This window comes from Alosa pseudoharengus, unplaced genomic scaffold (assembly GCF_046254945.1).
Source record: "Alosa pseudoharengus isolate Yale_2024_CS ecotype anadromous, Long Island Sound unplaced genomic scaffold, YU_APseudo_1.1 YU_APseudo_1.1_scf_1, whole genome shotgun sequence".
Taxonomy (NCBI): Eukaryota; Metazoa; Chordata; class Actinopteri; order Clupeiformes; family Clupeidae; genus Alosa; species Alosa pseudoharengus.
In genome coordinates, this window is record NW_027468564.1 from 6,671,327 (window position 1) to 6,690,004 (window position 18,678).

An 18,678-nucleotide genomic window follows, 5' to 3' on the forward strand; every position below is an offset into this window, starting at 1 on the left:
GTTGATTTATCGGGGCACATTGTATCCCTTACATTTATCCATCTCTGCAATATTTTGTCTTTATTTGTGTTGTTATGCAGACTTGCTGAATGCAAACTCTCAGAGAAGTCCTGTGGAATTGTGGCTGCTGTTCTGCAGTCACCAAACTCCCTGACAGAGCTGGACCTGAATCACAACGACCTGGGGGATTCTGGAGTTCAGCTTCTCTCTAAGGGACTATCTAGTCCTAACTGCAAACTGCAGACATTAAGGTTGGTGTTAGACATGTCTTTGTAAAGGATTATTTTTAGGACTAGTGTGGCACATTATGGTTTGGTTGGTGTTTTATATGTGTTTTAAGGCCTGTCCACACCAAGTCCAATTTTTCGGATGAAATTCACACAAAATTAAGCAGGTTAATAAACACAGTTATTCTAATTAGTCTGTACTCACCGAGGACGGAATTTGTTGCAATGAAAATGTTTGATGTGAAATATTGTATGCGATAGAGGTCCTGACCAATCAAATAATGATTTTGCAGGGTTCTGATATCATCGATGTCATGGTTTTGAAAGTGGGATGAAAAAGTAACTAAAAAGGCTACAAGCTGTCATAACAGTTAAGTGTAGTAAAGTTAAGTCGTACAGTCACTGAGGTCGATAGTCACGTATCGTAAACATGCTAATTACCAACCAATTATTTTGAAAATTCTAAAACAACTATGTTTTTTAACACTTCAAAATAACATTTGATAAATGAACCTTACATTTTTCAGTAACCATAGGTGTGTAGATTTGAACAAAATCTAGTTTGGTTCTTACCAGTGTTGGTCAAGTTACTTGGAAAAAGTAATTAGTTACTGATTACTGATTACTTATCCAAGAAAGTAATCTAGTTACTTTACTGATTACTTATTTTCAAAAGTAATTAGTTACTTTACTAATTACTTTACTTAGTTACTTTACAAAAACACACTAGCTATACACAACCTGAATACGCTTTTTTAAAACTTGGTTTTATTAGTTTCAATCTTAACTTTTTGGTGTGTATACTATTCGAATAGATGTAAATAAAATACAGCAAAAAAAATATTAAAACCATAGTCTCTATTAACATTTACATCTTTTAACAGTTGCAGTGCAGAGAGGAGTAATGCATTTACCAAAACAAAAAATGCTGTTGCATGCCACATTTAGGCTGTTCTAATGTCAAGAAGAGTATGTGTTTGAACTGTGTGTGCAGTGCCGCTGCTGGCTATTTTGGTGCCCAAAGCAGAACTGTTAGTTTAAAATATTTCTTAAGAAATACTACTAATTTGATGCAGTTTAACTCATTTATAAATGGTGCGCTGTCACTTAAAGAGCATCTACAAAACTCTCATAATGATCAGCTCCATTCAAATATAAGCCTATGGCTAGTCCACAAACTCCACATTTGGGACTATATTAGCAATAGTCATGATATTAAGTTGGTATAAACAGCTAGCTAGACATTTTGTTTGCAATTAAAAGTGATAGCCTATATGAGCCTGGTAGCACCTATCTGAGTGGAATGTGTTTCAATCGGCATAGGCTACTGTGCTTCATGTAAATGCTTAGTTTAAGGCAGTGGTTCTCAAACTTTTTCTTTCATTCCCCACTTTGATCAAGGGGGCCTTTTCGAGCCCCACCTCTCCCTCATCGCTCTAAGAAAGTGGTAGGTTAAGCTTAAAATTGTCAAATGTATTGAAATAATGACAAGTTCTAAATATATCCTCTTCAGCAGAGTTAAAATCAGCTGGTGCTGCAGATATTATAATAAATAAATACATAATGTGCCATTGTAAATTAAACACATATTTCTGTTTTCCGGCAAAATATTAGGAAGCATAGGCCAATTTTTTACAGCATTGTACAATATATTCAATGAAATACCAACATGCTGCATTAAATGGATCCATAATCCAGTCATACTGAGCACTGCTGGTTGGGAAATATTTTTGAAATAAACTTTGCAGGGATGTGATGTAGGCCTACTGTTTAATACATGGGATCACAAGAGTGGCTCTCAAAGCGTTTCAGCGATTTCACTCAGATTCTCAAAGGCATACTGTTGCGATCGAGGCGCCTGTCCCATACCTCAAGTTTTTTGGTGAATGCAGTCATCTTATCTGCTAGGTGAGGTAGGTGCTTGTCTTTGCCTTGTAACTGGAGATTTAACTCATTGAGCTTTCCAAATATATCGCTAAGATAGGCCAGCTTCAAGAAATGTTCATTAGTGAACGTGCTTGCAGATTCAAACATGCGCTCACGCTGCCTTGACACGAGCGCTTCCCTATGAATAACACAGTGCGTCCATTGCACATCGGGTGCTACCTGGGCCTAGGCTACAGATAAAAAAAATTCTGTTTTCCTCCTGTTTTTCGCGCCCCACCTGGCATGTCTCCGCGACCCAGTAGAGAAACGCTGGTTTAAGGTAAACGAATTATTGAAGACTTCAACACTCACCAGCCCCATAACAAAAAGGCCACGTTATATTTTTGCCCATTTTCCAAATCACAGTGAATGCAGCCAGAATATTATAATGCCCTGGCTCCTGTTATAACGGGCCAGTAGGCTACAGGGAACCCGCAACGTCCTCTATTTTCACCTGTTGCTGCAGCCGTCATGTTGGGATCTGGGGGTGTCTCAATGAGTTTCACATTCCTGTGCCGGCTTGCTAGGTGCTTGCTCATATTTGAAGTGGAATTTTTCGCTGTAGACAACATTTTTATTCCCACGAAGAGTGTAGGCTACAGTGTTAATGTTTTTTTCGTAATGTCTGAACTGCAATGAATTAAATGCTCCATGTTCGCGCTCTCTCCCGCACTCCATGTCTTGCACACGTGTGTCTGTTGTTTACATCTATATCGCCAGCTATAGCCTACATCATTGTCACTTAGTCTCACAAAATCCATATGGCAAAATCCCAAATTCTTTTACTGTCTATGGCAAAATCACGTTTAGTAACGCAGTAACGCAGGCTGCTTGCAGGAAAGTAAAAGTAATCTAATTACTGTTTTTGCAATTGTAATCCCTTACTTTACTCGTTACTTGAAAAAAGTAATTGGATTACAGTAACGCGTTACTTCTAACGCGTTACTGCCCATCACTGGTTCTTACCGGGGCTTTTACTGCCTGAAATATCCGATTTTTTTACCACGCCCAGTTTAGTGCTGGGCTGGTGGGTACCTATTCCTAACACACGGTTAGCCTGAGAATTCATGTCGCAATTCACAATTCCACTGGAGCTCCAAGCAGATTTGTACACACAGCCTTACAAGACTGATACACTTATGCTGTGGGTGCTTGCGTTTCTTTAGGAATCTGCCGTCTTGGTTTGTATAGAAATGAATATTAAGTGACACATACACGTAAGAGGTTGGTCATACGGGACGGTTGGTAATACGTGACGTTCCGATATTCTTTTCAGGATGTGGCAGTTGCTTGAGGGAAGTTAACTATCACGTTAATGTTGAAGTCATTTGGTGGCTGAAGCGGTAACTGCAAGTGCTAAATAGAACAAAATTTTCAGAAAATGTGTTAACTTTATTTAAAACTTGTCTTTAGTGGGCATCTTTGCACTGCAGAATATAATATCATGTTTTATATAACATAATGCATACGAAAGCTAGAAAAGATACACACAATTTGAATGGTGTAAACTGGAACTTAAGTTTTATATTCCTATAAAGCTTTAATCATCTGAACCTGAGCTGGACATTTCTTTTTTTTTTTTTGCATTTAAATTCTAGCATTATGCTATTTCAATGATAATGGTAGGACAGGCTATTATATGGTTTAGCAATTTGCAAAGTAGTCTAATGTACTGATAAACATTTTATAAATGTTTATATTTATTCATTGTGTATCAAGAAGAATGGGTGTAAATTAGGGCTGTCAAAATAACTGATTAATTTAGATTAATTAATTTGAGAAAAAATAACTGATTAAAAAAATTAATCGATACCGTATGACCTTTGACCCTGAGCCGTTCTAGTCAGTAAAAATTAGACTGTAAAATGAAGGAGAGAGAAGAAAACGTGCTGCCTGGATCATTGATTGGAACATTTACTTTATAAAAATGGCCTGATGGTGTTAAAAATAAAGTGTTGAAAATAAAGTCCTCTGCAATGTCTGCAGCAAGGAATTTGCATATCACCGGAGTTCATCAACTCTATAGTCGCACATCAATGCAAAGAAATAAGTGTTGACATTGAGGGGAGTGTTCATTTATTTTCATTGTGTCCCCTAGGTTATATCTGTGGCCTGAAATGCCTTGTATGTGAAAAAAAAAACTTCTTCCCGAAGCACTGTTGAATTTATTTCCTCAGCATATTAGGTCATATCATAGATTATTATGCCCATTATTTGAACAGTGAAAATAATAATAAAAGAGTTTTTTAACTTTAATGTCACTAATGCTGATTATTCAATGATTCATTTGAATTTAAATAGTTAAAATACTTTCGCAGCAAAAATTATATATGCGATTAATTTAAATTAATTAATCACAGAGTATGTAATTAATTCGATTATTTTTTTTAATCGATTGACAGCCCTAGTGTAAATAGCAGACAGAGCTGTAACACATTTTTCTCATTTCTCTCCTTGGTTCTGAAAATTCAATAGGAGTGCACACTGTAGGCCTACTGTAGCCAGGGCACAGACAGATAGGTCTTTTCCATTTTCATTAGGCTATTGTCTACACAGAGATCATAGGCTATAAGGCTACATCTTATTGATTAAATTCAAAGCTAATTTTAATAGCCTAGAAATCTAGACGCACCCTAGCGGCAGCAAATATGTTATTGCCTAGTCTGGCTTGTCAGGCTATAATTTTAATGTTTATCACAGTGAACTACCACCATTAGCAAGCTGGTGTCTTGCAGATTCACGTGCTGTGCCTGTGGCCACTGAGTGAAAGCGTAATGTAGCCTACTGTAAACAGAGAACGACGTGTGGAGTTGGGTTAGTTAAACAACTACAGTAGCCTATGTTGTCGGCTTATGACAATTTAGAAAAGGTTTGCCTACTCTGTTTTATGAACTAGGTCTACTAACCTAAGCTACCTATATGGTAACCTAAACAGAATATGTTATGAACGTTCAGCCTTAGATTTTCGAAGCTGCCAGGTTATTGAAATGGATGGACCATGACCTGGTTAAAACGGGTTTGATAGTCTACTTCATTAAACATGAAACAACTTTAAACATTGTATTCTCTATCTCTAAGCTGAATACTATTGCATGTTCAGATAGGCTAACTGCCAAGTGACCTTACCTTAAACAACACGCATAGCCTATGCTGCATTTCAAATAGGAAGCGCACGCGGCTTAAAACGTCCATGTTAAACAACGAACCAATGAGTGAGGCGCTTCAAACATGGCCAGGCCCAGGCAGACTAGCCTTAAAAGTTTTTTCAGAGGCCAGACGCGATGGATGATAAATTGGTAACGTCTGAAGCCTCAGATGTCCGGTCAACTCCACCACCACCAAATAAAAAGCAGAAGTGTCGGGCGTATCTGTTGGAATCAGTGACATTGGAAGTTGAGTTGCGGGGGGTGCGGCCGCTCCAAGAGTTCTTTACCCAAAGCATAGGCTACAGTAGGTCTATGCATTCTCTGTCTATGATCTGCAGGGTTAGGGCCTCCTCGACGAGGCTGGTCCGCGGATAATTTCTGGCACAATTAAACGGTATCATTGAACCGCGGCCGAAAGAAAAAGAAAACATTTCCCAGAATAGGAAACATTTCTTAATTTATTGTTATCAAATAAAGATATAGCATTAGGGGGTAGTGGTGTGAGCGCTCATTCTTGTGTGTGCGCATCTGTGTAAGTTAAACAGTCACCACTGGAGATAACGGGGGTCAGTGTTTATACCGGATCTGTGTTTGCATATTTAATACGTTTCATACACGTGTTTCAACACTGCATTTCGGTCATTGCTTTTACCTTACGCATGCCAGTTATGTATCCACCAGCTGCCTGCCTGCAGCCTACTTCCAAAACTCCAAAGCTGCTTGCTGTCAGATTTGGTTCCGAGGGAACAAGTTCAGTCTATCAACAACACTCAATAACAGTTTATGTGATGTGTTAATCAATTAAATTCCCAACAATTTCACAACAGCTAGTTCTGGAGTAGGCCATTCATCTAGCCCGCTTGCTTACGACGAGACTCAGGCTGCGCAGTTGCCATCCGCTTCCTTATTTGGGTTTTGGGTTGCCAGGTTTTAGCCTATGACAAAACGGTTGAAATTGAAACTAAGTGATCGTGTATGTGTAGGGTGTATTTCATACACAATCTGGCAACCTGAATGCATCAATGATTTTAAAATGAAGTTTGATGGCCATTACGGGAGTTTTCCGGGAGAAATAACAAAACGGGAGGGTGCTGGGAGATGACCTTGAAATACGGGAGAAACCCGGGAAAAACAGGAGTGTTGACAGGTATGCTCATCACACAGACATCAGAAGTATCACATCACATGAAAGAGCTTTTTTTCAGCTTTTAAACGATGTTAGCTGCTAATTGCTGTGGTGAACGGTTTGTGAGGAAAGTAAATATTATAAGGGTAAGGCTATTTGCACCCCTGGTACAATTAGCAGTGTATGCTATTCGTACCCTAGTATGCTATTCGTACCCTGGTGCAATTAGAAGTGAATTATATTCATACCCCGGTGCACACAGCAACGTGTCCTATTAGTACCCCGTCTGGTACAAATATCAATGCTATTCGTACCCCGGTGCACACAGCAATGTGTTGTTCTATTAATACCCCGTCTGGTACAAATACCAGTGTATGCTATGTGTACCAGTGTATTTATTCTGGCATATTGATCACACAATGTAATAACTAGATGTACCGCTCAAAATATGACCGCCGCCCAGTCCAGCACATTTTTTCCACAAAAATAAGTCACGCTTGTCAAATTGTGTTCATTTCCTACTTTGTTCCTTTTTTGTGTGTTTGTAATTGAGTGTGTGCAGAGTGTGTGGTTGTTTTTGTGTATATGTGTTTTGTGTGTGTGCATGTGTGTGTGTGTGTGTGTGTGTGTGTGTGTTTATGTGTTTGTGTGCGTGTAGTGTGTGTCGTGTGTGTCCATGTACTGTATGTGTGTGTGCATGTGTGTGTGTGTGTGTGTGTGTGTGTTTATGTGTCTTTGTGTATGTGTGTTTTTATGTGTGTGTGTGTGTGTGTGTGTGTGTGTGTGTGTGTGTGTGTGTGTGTGTATGTGTGTGTGTCTTTATGTATGTGTAGATAAATAAAGCAAATCAGGGAGCCACCTACTCTTTGCGATAAGTGCCATGCGATCTTTAACAACCATGGTGAGTAGTCAGGACCTCAATTTAACATTCATGCAAAGGAAAACGTCTCCTGCAGTACAGTGTCCCTGTCACTGCAATAGGACATTGGGATTGATATTTGTTTGGTGGCTTTTGGCCACAGGGAAGAGTGCCACCTACTGGCCAGCCACCAACACCACTTCCAGCAGGAACCTACTCTTGCAAGGAGGTTTCTTATCCAAGTACTTACTAAGCCTGCTTAGCTTCAGTAATTCAGCAAAGTCAGGGTATCTGCTGGTCTGGCTGCTGGCTAAAAACAAAAGGTGAAAGGCATATATATACCCCTTCGTGCCTGTCCTTCTCTTCCTTTCTTCAGAGCACATCTCAAGACCTTTCTGTTTAATGATCACTTCTCCTCCACACCCAACACATAGTTCCATACAGATAACTTGTCTTTGTTGTATTGTTTTGTTTGTTTGTTATTGTGTTTCCCTGCCTTTGTCTCTATTGTATTGTTTGTTTGTTTGTTATTGTGTTTCCCTGCCTTCCTACTATGTTAAGCGACCTTGGGTTTGAGAAAGGTGCTATATAAAGTAAACTTATTATTATTATTATTATTATTATTATTATTATTATTATTATATGATTCTAACCGTTTCACTGAATTGCATTATGCACACTCAATTCTGGTATCTGCTAGACAACAAGTACCAAAAACATGATTAGTTCATAGATTTCACATGTAAAATACATTTTATACAACCCCACCCCCATCTTGCCTGTTCATAATTCTGAGAAATTCTTGAATTGTGTGCATGTACATGTTTGTGTGTGTGTGTGTGCGTGCATGTCCTTGTGGGTGTGCCTGTGTGTGTGCATGTGCATGCATGCATACATATGTCTACTGTGTGTGTATGTGTTATACATATGTTTACTGTGAATGTATGTGATCACTTGATTGTGTTGATTTATCAGGGCACATTGTATCCCTTACATTTATCCATCTCTGCAATATTTTGTCTTTATTTGTGTTGTTATGCAGACTTGCTGAATGCAAACTCTCAGAGAAGTCCTGTGGAATTGTGGCTGCTGTTCTACAGTCACCAAACTCCCTGACAGAGCTGGACCTAAGTCACAATGACCTGGGGGATTCTGGAGTTCAGCTTCTCTCTAAGGGACTGTCTAGCCCTAACTTCAAACTGCAGACATTAAGGTTGGTGTTAGACATGTCTTTGTAAAGGATTATTATTATCTTGAATTTCCCCTGGGGATCGATCAATAAAGTATCTATCTATCTATTAGGACTAGTGTGGCACATTATGGTTTGGTTGGTGTTTTATGTGTCTTAAGGCCTGTCCACACCAAGTCCAATTTTTCGGATGAAATTCACACAAAAATAAGCAGGTTAATAAACACAGTTATTCTAATTAGTCTGTACTCACTGAGGACGAAATTAAAATGAAAAAAAAAAAAATGCAATAATAAAAAAAATAATAATTTGAAACTGTCTCGTTTGATGTGAAATTTCGTATGCAATAGAGTTCCTGACCAATTAAATAATGGCTTTTTATAGGGTTCCGATGTCAGCGAAGTCATAAGTAGAATGACAAGCAGAAAAGGCTGACACAATGTATGATATTGTATATGAGATATGTCTCATTAGGCCTATATGCCAAAGTCACAAAGAATTTATGTTACATCAGACTTTCCCAGGTTTTCAAGAGTGAGAACTCCACCACAGGCAGCTTTCCCCACCACCTAACCATCATTTCACACAAGGACGTCGTTAGACCCAGAGCCTTATAGAAAGAGAGTTGCGACAATGGGTGTTCAAAATTCGTTAAGGTCACGTGGTTCATGTAAACTTCAAAAAGTTCCCGGAAGTGATTGACAATGGATTAGAATGCATTAAATAGGCTACTGTTCAATGATCGACAGAGACACGATTTTGGGTAATTGACAGTCAATAAATGCATTGATATACAGTATTTATAACACAGTGTATTTATTGTGTAAACTGTCTTGTTATCCTACTATTACAACAATATTAAATTAAATTCCAGACTTTATATCATAGCCTGCTAAATATCGGAAAGTGATCTTTTTTTCTCCCTTTTACGTATGTGTCACTTAATATTAGGCCTCATTTCTGTACAAAACCAAGACGGGAGATTCTTTAGAAAACGCTTTGCACCCACCCAAGTGTATCTAAATTAACGTTATCGTTATAAAAAAAAATGACCTTGTACGTAACTCGAAAAGCTGTAAACAGTTTTTTTGAGACTGTAGCCTACAAAAGGGCATGGAGCTCCAGTGAAATTTTGATTTTGCAACTAGAAACTGTAACACAGCTAGTCTAACATTAACTTGTTTTGAGTTTTCTCCCCAGCCTTTTCTCTGGTAGCCTTGTTGGATACTGAGCTGAGCTAATGAGCCTATCGTCGCGGGAGAATAAAAAAAAAGTTTTTTAACTCCAGTGTAATGGTGGGCATGTTAAGTTAACCATGGCATTACCTACACACTAACCCCATGGTAATGCGAGTGATCATAATAAAATATAAAACGTGACATGTAAGTCCTTCGATAAATAACCAGGCTATGAACTCATAAACATGAACAGCATTTAGTCATCGTTTGTCATTCACCGTGCTGTGAACAGCATTAAGATGCTAGGCTAAAGAGCTTATTCAGACAGGTGAGCACCTGGGAATGGTTGTGCATCGTGTCAGAAAATAGCAATTTGATCAGTGATCATGCATCATATGAGCGCAAGCTTGGTTTGAAACTTTCTGGGGATGGGGATTTTACACGATCCTTCATCACTGGGCTAGTGTGTCCTGCTGTGTTACTATGACCGTGCTGATGCTAACAGCTGCAGCTCCCTCAAATCTAGGTTCTCATGCATATTAGGCTAGCTTTTGCCAATGAAAATGAATGCAAAATAATAATTTAAAAAAAAACAGCCCTACTCCTAACTGAAGAAACGTTTACGTTACCAACAATGTTAACAACAAACTCAGCTTCACTGCTGCAAGTACAAAGTTGGCTTTAAATACGCTTCGCCATATTTAACAAACCAGTTAGCTTTGTGATAAAATCTTACCTTTTATGTGTTTAGTCCACTGAAAGTTACGGAGCCCCCCTGGGGACAGGGTGGGCAATATTTTTAGACCGCACTTTTGCGTTCCCAGGCAATACTTTTTGCGTTCCCTCGCAATACTTTTGCGTTCCCACGCAATACTTTTGCGTTCCCTCACAATAGTTTTTGCGTTCCCTCGCAATACTTTTGCGTTCCCTCGCAATAGTTTGGAGTGGGCTATTGCAGGGCTCTGTATTCCCAGTCAGGCGTAGGAGACACACAGGTCCGTTGGTTCGCACATCATGGATAACCTCAACTTGATTAAGTTTTACTTTAACATGGGGCTCACATACAAAAATATGCTGGAGGCTTTGGCGGTGAGACACAATGTGGTTATGTGCTTGAAGACTCTGAAGCGTATTTTAAAGAAAAACGGTCTGTTTCGGCGGAGATATGATGCACTAGAACAGCGGTTCCCAAACTTTTTCCCCCGCGGACCACCTTCTACATCCTGACTCGGCTCGCGTACCCCCACCATCCAACACATAAAAAAGTAACACATTCTATTGACGCATTCCAGGCATCGTGTTTAATTAGCCGCCCTACATGATAACAAAATCAAAATGTGCAACTGGTCTATGAGCTCTCATGCTAAAAAAACAAACAGTGTGGAGAACCACATTAGAATGGTTAGATAGCATCTCACTGCAGACCACGCACTGTGGCTTTGGGCAGTCTGTCTCCCAATCCACGTGAAGCCTAGGGCTATATGCCTCACAGGCTTGGAATTTCACCATTCTGGGGACAAGGCCACTTGGCCTTCAGTTGGGCATATTTGGTGGGGGGCACAAAGGCCACATGTCAGGGCACCAAGGCCAAAGTTAACTATACAGTAGTAGGCTATAAAAATGATCAAAGTTGTATTTAGCCTATTCACTGCAGTAGACCTGCATCACTGTATGAAACATTGCAAAAACATGAAACATGACATATTACAAATAACTTTAAATCATCTGATCATCTAATAAAAACAGATATCTAGGCTATATATAAAATTTATTTTATATTTGGCCTGCTATGAAATCATGTATTGAACAATAGCACAGCTCAGCTTTAAGAAACTCAAATAGCCTAGAAGATGCCGTGCGCTTTATCCGGGGCCAGCCTGGACCAATAGCCTAGCCAAGCCTATGACAGCGCGCCTCTTACGTGAATGGGATCGATCTGCGTACAAAGCCCCCAACATACCAGAGGAAGAAAAAGGTTTTCTTAACACCAAAACTATTGCGAGGGAACACAAAAACTATTGCGAGGGAACGCAAAAGTATTGCGTGGGAACGCAAAAACTATTGCGAGGGAACGCAAAAGTATTGCGTGGGAACGCAAAAACTATTGCGTGGGAACGCAAAAAGTGCGGTCTAAAAATATTGCCCACCCTGTCCCCAGGGGGGCTCCGTAGAAAGTTACCCACGTATCAAACGATTAAATCCACAGTTATGGAGGAACTGTTTTGGGGTTAGCAGTTGCACTTTATCCCACTTTTGCTGCCCTTTTTAAAATTAAACCACTTCCATAGCCTAGATGAGCATTGCGCATAACGTTACAACTATGTTGACATGAAGATAAGCTAAATGCCCAAGACACGTCACGTCATAAAAGTTGTAGGCTACAAACCCAAAAACGTAATGACAGCTTGTTCGTGGTGTAGCCTAGTGCTGCCTAATTGAATTGAAATGGGATAGGCAAGGTTTATCTTGTATTAGGTTATTATGTGTGGCAAATTTATTGGGCTTCAGCCTCTTAATTTATTTGATAAGGAACTGATAAAAACTGAGCAGCAGAAAAGCTGTCATAGTCGATACATAAATAGTTATTATAATTAGGTTATTAATACTATTACTTTACTACTATTACTGTTATCACTGTTATTATTATTATTTGGATGAGCCAATAATGTAAATCTGAGTCTGAAATGTTGGCTACAAACAGTCAATACTGCTGTAACTGCACTGCTGCTATTATTAATTGTTAACTTCTGGGAACTATTTGAGCCTTCCATTAGCCGCCATTGTTGAAAAAAAAATTGAACATTAGCGTCAGTGGAGATGTCGCAACTCTCTATCTGTATGGCTCTGGTTAGACCTATTTTGGGGGGGCTGAAGCCACCCTAAGATGATCAAAAGCCCCCTAAAAATATATAGTAATAATATATGCGTCCAAATTCACATCCATTATTCTCTGCTGAATAGCTCACGGAGTACTTATCTCACATAAATCAAGATGTCAAACTAAAGAGCGGAACCGTAGCATTCCAATGATATTAGCGGCTAGGTGCTGTGAAAAATGGTTCACGCGAAAATTAACGTTGGGCATACATGACATTTCATCATATTTAGATTCACAGCACACAGCGCTTCGTCCATCTCCACCCATTACTGTCGGTGGTATATCTCACAAACTCAATGCATGGTAAATCATATAGGCTATCAGGATAAACAGTAGACCTTATCGAACACGACAATATAAAGCATTCTATTGTACAGTAGCTGTTCTCGTTCCCGAGTTTTAAAATTGCAGCAACTTTCTACATGGTATCCAACTTTGGGCTGAAATTCTAATGTAGCCTAATAGCAGCCCAAAATAAAGAACCTGCCTTCTATATCAAAGAATCAAAAGTTGATCATGGCATGCACAGATCAACTGTGCTTTTGAATAGATATTTCTACCAGCATGCTTCAGGTGACATGAATGCAACAATCATGAGACACAAAGTATTTTCACTTGACATAAAGGCTGACATAATATATATATATATATATATATATATATATATATATATATATATATATATATATATATATATATATATATATATATATATATATATATATATGCATGTCTGATCACATCATATTTTCCCAGATATGGGTAGCCTGTTGTCTTGAAAACGATATAGCCTAGCATAATAGAGGGCCCTTACAATGATCAAAGACCTTAATAGTAAAATTACACTGAAAATACTAAGGAAGGACTTAGTATACTGAAAGGACTAATTTGATATTTTACAGTGGGTACCAGGCCCGGAGTGGGTAATCGGGAGAATTTCCCGTGGGCCGCTTCACTTTTGGGACGGTCGAAAGAAAAATATTGACATTTTCCACGTTAATCTATCTTCTTTTAAAGTTTGCTACTGTTGTGCCTGCCCGGCTCAAGGCAAACATAACATAAAAGGGGAGACCACACGCTGCTCAAAATTAAGAAGATATTTATTAAATAAATGAAGTGCGATACCAAAAGAAACGAACAGGGCGCAGCCCGCCCGGCCGCAACGACAGCACCCCGCAACTCTGGCAGTCAGCGGAAGTGGAGAGAGAGCGAGAGAGCGAGAGAGATCGAAGCAGGCTCCTGGGACCCGCTTATATCCTGCCCTAATCGCTGGCGCAATTAGCCCACGCCATTCTGCAGAGCTCCCCCTGTAGGCCACACAAAGAACAGCAGCAGAGCCAACACAGACAAAGAGCAGGAAGCGCGACAAGCACTGACCAGCTGGGGCGTCACACTACACACGTTCGCATTCTATGCCTAACACCGCAGCCTCTGCATTGGTTGTTCTCCCCTCCCAAGAGTTTTGGTTGGGTCCATATAGCCCGTCTTTTCTAAAATGTTTAGATACCAGCCGGGCCGGCCCTACCGTAGTGATAAACGTCAGGGAGGATGGATGGTAGAAAGAGGCCTTGAGGGACTGAAAAGGCCAAGTAAAAAAGACGAAAAGTATTGGAGGAAAATGCTGCCAAATGTGCCAAGCTTCCAGATTTTTTTTGAAGAAGACAAACATAAGTGGCAACTGGTAAAGAGAGATAGCCATGATGATAGCGACGTAATTATTGGGATAATGGGCTATGGACGTTGTAGCATTGGCAACCTATTCACAAGCAACATATTAAATTAATTAAAATATTAGCCTTTTTGTATCATCCAATATGGCGATTCATAGACTTTGCAAATAGCATGCAAATATTGATTACAAAACTCAAGCTTGATCTGTATGCAGTAGTCTAGGCCTAAAAACAAAAGTAGCCTCTGAGCAGCAGATCAGCCAGTCCCCCGCTGAAAATGATCAGCCCGAAATTAGCTATGACTACAGGGACAATAGTGTTAACCATATGAATTAAAGTTATTTTATGTAAGAAAGAACTGTATATGACAGCAGTAGCTACATGATTAACCTATATGCCTTGTTTGCTCAGAAGTGGGTGTAGTAAAGGAGCAAATCACCAAACAACAACATGATAGCTGACCCATGCAAAAAAAAACATGTAAACAATAGTTCAATATGCCTCTTAGTGGAATTGTGGGATACATTTCAAATGCTTTATTTCTTCCTTCCTGTTTTTGTTATCAACCTTATCAACCTACCCTTGTGGAATAGTGGAATATTGGTAGTCTACTAATAAAAAACTACAGGATAAGAGCTGAAATGTTGCTTTATTTATCTAATTTCCACCACCACTAAAAAAGTGGGCCGGTTTTGGGCGTGAAACTCCCGGGCTGAAAAGTGGCCCCACTCCGGCCCTGGTGGGTACTAATTGAAATCCCTAATCCCTAACTTCACAACACTTCATGAAATGTGGGGTGATGACAGCAACCCCCCTGCCACTGGCAAGATAGGCGTACAATATCAGCCCCTGCACACTGTTGTTATAATTAGCAATATAATCAGCATGGTGACATGGTGTCCCTGTTAATATAAATTCATTGAAGCCCTTTCAAGGTGTGATGATTTTTTTCGGAGGGCTCTATAGAATGGAATCTCACTGCAACAATGAACAGTGAACTTCTCGATGCACATGATGTGCATGAAAAGAAAAATTATGTTCATTCACAGAAATGGAATGTGCATCATGTTAGTTTAGAATAGGCTATTTAGGCATTTGAACCCAGGATGCAGTGCAGCCTGCCATAGTTTTATAGGCTATGCTGACAAGTGCTGCAGATCAGTCTCTGAGGCTATGCCCTCTGCTTCTTAGCAGACTTTTAGCATATCGCCTGTGCATGTGTTATGTAACTGAGTTGATTTATGTTTTATGTAATGGGATAAATCAGGGGTTCCCAAAGTGGGGGTCGCGGGACAGGGGTGGGTCGCGAAATGATTTCCATAAATCAAATAAATTTGGAAAAAATAAAATTCTGAAAAATTATGACTGGATAAGATCACCATTCACTGTAACCACCGCAAGTCATCTGTCAGCCGGCATGGAGGACGCACTGGTTGAGCTGTCTTGTGACCGCACTTTAAAGACAGATTTTAATTCCAACACGCTTGCTGAGTTCTGGATTTCAGTCGAGAGGGAATATCCACAGCTATCCAAGGCCGCGATGGACGTACTGACGCCGTTCTTTGCACTGACATATATTAAAAACAAATACAGATCGCGTCTAACTGTGGAGGATGATCTCCGTGTGGCCGTCTCCACAATTAAACCAAGAATGGACTTGCTGTGTTCCGCGCATAGCGCGCATCCATCTCATTAGATGAGATTAACGCTGAAACGTAGCATACCAAAATGTAAATTTGCGCAGCAACAATGTGTTTACAACAATTTGTGGATATTACCCTGACTGAGATATTATTCTGTTAAAGCAACACCAAAGATTTTTTTGTACATTAAAATATTGTTTCCAAAATCATCGACTCGTAACAGGGTGAACGGCACTTCTGCATTCTCTTCGCGACCCTCTATCGGCTATAACCGCACTATGCAAGTTTGCCAGATCGGGTAGCGGATCTGTAGTTCGATGGAATGAGACATAAGAAACTACAAATTTGACTTGCTTCTGATGTCGCAATACTAGGGCTGTCAAAATAACTGATTAATTTCGATTAATTAATTTGAGAAAAAATAACTGATTAAAAAAATTAGTGCAGATTAATCGATTCCATATGATCTTTGACCCCGAGCCGTTCTAGTCAGTAAAAATTAGACTGTAAAATGAAGGAGAGAGAAGAAAACGTGCTGCCTGGATCATCAAAAAAATCTGATTGTAGCTTACAGCAGCCGACTATTAAGTTTATAACGTTGTGGACGGCCACCAAGCGTCTTCTGCCCCACGGCTGCGCACGCATCTAGTTTTGTTGGTAAACGGAAACCCGTGGGGTTTGGGTGACGTCGCACTCGCAGTCGCTGCCTAGCAACCGGGACAGTTGGAAAACAGAGAAGACATGAAGCTACACGGTTTTGACAGTGGGATGAAAAAGTTACTAAAAAGGCTACAAGCTGTCATAACAGTTCAGTCTACTGTAGTAAAGTTAGGTCGTACAGTCACTGAGGTCGATTGTCACGTATTATTTTCAGTATGAGTCTGTTGAGTAGACATTGCGGAGGTTAGCCGTAGTAGCTGGATGTTAGCAGCTAGTCATTTGGTGACTAAAGCGGTAGCTAAGTGCTAGTGCTAACTAGATCAGCAAGAGAGTATTAACACATTCCGGTACAAACGTCTTGGGAGCTGTTTACTGTCGATCGGGAAAGTAGAGAAGAGGGAGTGTCTGCCATAGTGAGACTAAGTTAACGTTAACGTTACAACTTGGTGGACATTGGAAAAGCCTCGAGTGGAAACCGTTAGCCTGGAAGCTCATCGCACGCGCAGCCAACCTTCCCAACTCAACAGCGATTCTCAGGGCAACGGTCGCCTCGCGTGTTCCCTGCCCACCAGTGACCAGTCTCCGCTGCTGGCCCTGCTAAGAGGTGTGTTGTGTTTGTGTGTCGCCTGAAAGGTACTGTAGCCTACAGTTTGTTTTACACATTCTTTTAGCGACCTAGTGGAACAGTCAACGTAGACTAAACCTAACACGTAGACTAGTTAACAAGGAGTATTTTTCTTGAAAGACACTCGTTTGAACGGCCATCACTAACGTTATCGTAAAGTCTGTCGGTCGGATGGGATGGATGAGTGACCTGACCTGATGGGCTCAATTGCACTGCGCTGCGCTGTTCCCCTTGCATTCCGGGGAACCAGCTCAACTGATGAAGACAGTGCTGCAAAGTTGGAGGACAGTACACATTGGTCGTAGTGTTATCCGATTGCGTCAAAGTCCGAAATCATTCAGAGTAAACATGGCCTAGTGTTATCCAATTGCGTGCAGTGAGATTTTTAAATGCATGCTTGTTGCCGCCCCTGGAGTTGGGCCATTACATTGTTCGTGACCCTTAATTTTTCTAGATTACCAGGGTCTGGATTTTCCACACATCCACACAGAACAGAACATTTGATTTACAGACTTAAGCAAAAAACTTTATTCAAAAAACTTTTAAATAACAAAATACATTTCCTACTGTAGTGTCTCCATACACTAGAACAACAGTACATTTGATTGGCAGATACCATAATCAACGAAAAGCGGGAAACCCAGGAGTAAATGTGCTTCTAATGTAATTCTAGTGTTGTTTACAATTAGGCTACCGTATGTGTCCTGTTACTGCAGAAGGACTCTAGTCCTCACTAATAATCAGCAAATCTAAATGCAGCATCAACTGTTTACACTGGTACCATTTTCTGAGCATTTCACTAAATTTAGTCTATTTTATTCAAAGTAACCTTGCATAGTGATATGTTGAGTTCTGTCATAATTCTGTCAAATGTTGTTGCAGATTTGCTGACTGTAAACTCACAGATAAATCCTGTGAGATTGTTGCTTCAGTTCTACAATCACCAAACTCCCTACTACAGCTGGACTTGAGTGACAATGATCTGGGGGATTATGGAGTTCAGCTTCTCTCAAAAGGACTGTCCAGTTTTAACTGCAAAATACACACATTAAGGTGGGTATACATTTTATTATCATCTTAGATTTCCTGATTAGGGAAAAAAAACATGACAATATAACATCAATTGGTCAGCACCAAAAAGTAGCATTGAACATGCTGAACCTTATTGCTTATGCTTAGAGTTTAAAAATCTGTTTCTGGATTGGTCTAGTCCGTGACACATTATGTTACAATAAAGTAATATGGCACGAGTGAGAGTGGCATCGGTAGCAGATATCACCATGGCTGTTATTTGCAATCAGGCACGAGGCCAGAGGCCAAGTACAGTGTGTTTTACATGGTGCCTGAACATTTATTTAGAGCACTGGAGCAGTTCTGTAGTCTATTGATATTTTCTATCATTTTTAGAACTATTAATAATAATGCCTATTCTTAAAGTCCATTGGCCAACAATGTCATTTAGGTGCTGAATAGATATAGTGCTGATAGGAAGTTTTTTCAGTAAAATTTTGACAACTGTAAAAACAAATGTGTACTAATTCAATAGATATC

At 39.9% G+C, this 18,678-nt stretch overlaps 1 protein-coding gene across 4 annotated transcripts in view; it reads left to right on the forward strand.

Moving 5' to 3' along the window:
• LOC143135392 (NACHT, LRR and PYD domains-containing protein 12-like) overlaps window positions 1-18,678 on the forward strand; it is a 270,809-nt gene that overhangs the window by 99,674 nt on the left and 152,457 nt on the right. For 3 of the 4 annotated variants that reach the window (XM_076296074.1, XM_076296079.1, XM_076296085.1), the window contains exons 10-12: window positions 81-251; window positions 8,327-8,497; window positions 18,010-18,180. The exons of the other annotated variant lie outside the window; for it this stretch is intronic. In XM_076296074.1, the coding sequence (XP_076152189.1) occupies window positions 81-251; window positions 8,327-8,497; window positions 18,010-18,180 (513 nt within the window). The remainder of the gene's footprint in view (window positions 1-80; window positions 252-8,326; window positions 8,498-18,009; window positions 18,181-18,678) is intronic. 4 annotated transcript variants of the gene reach the window in all.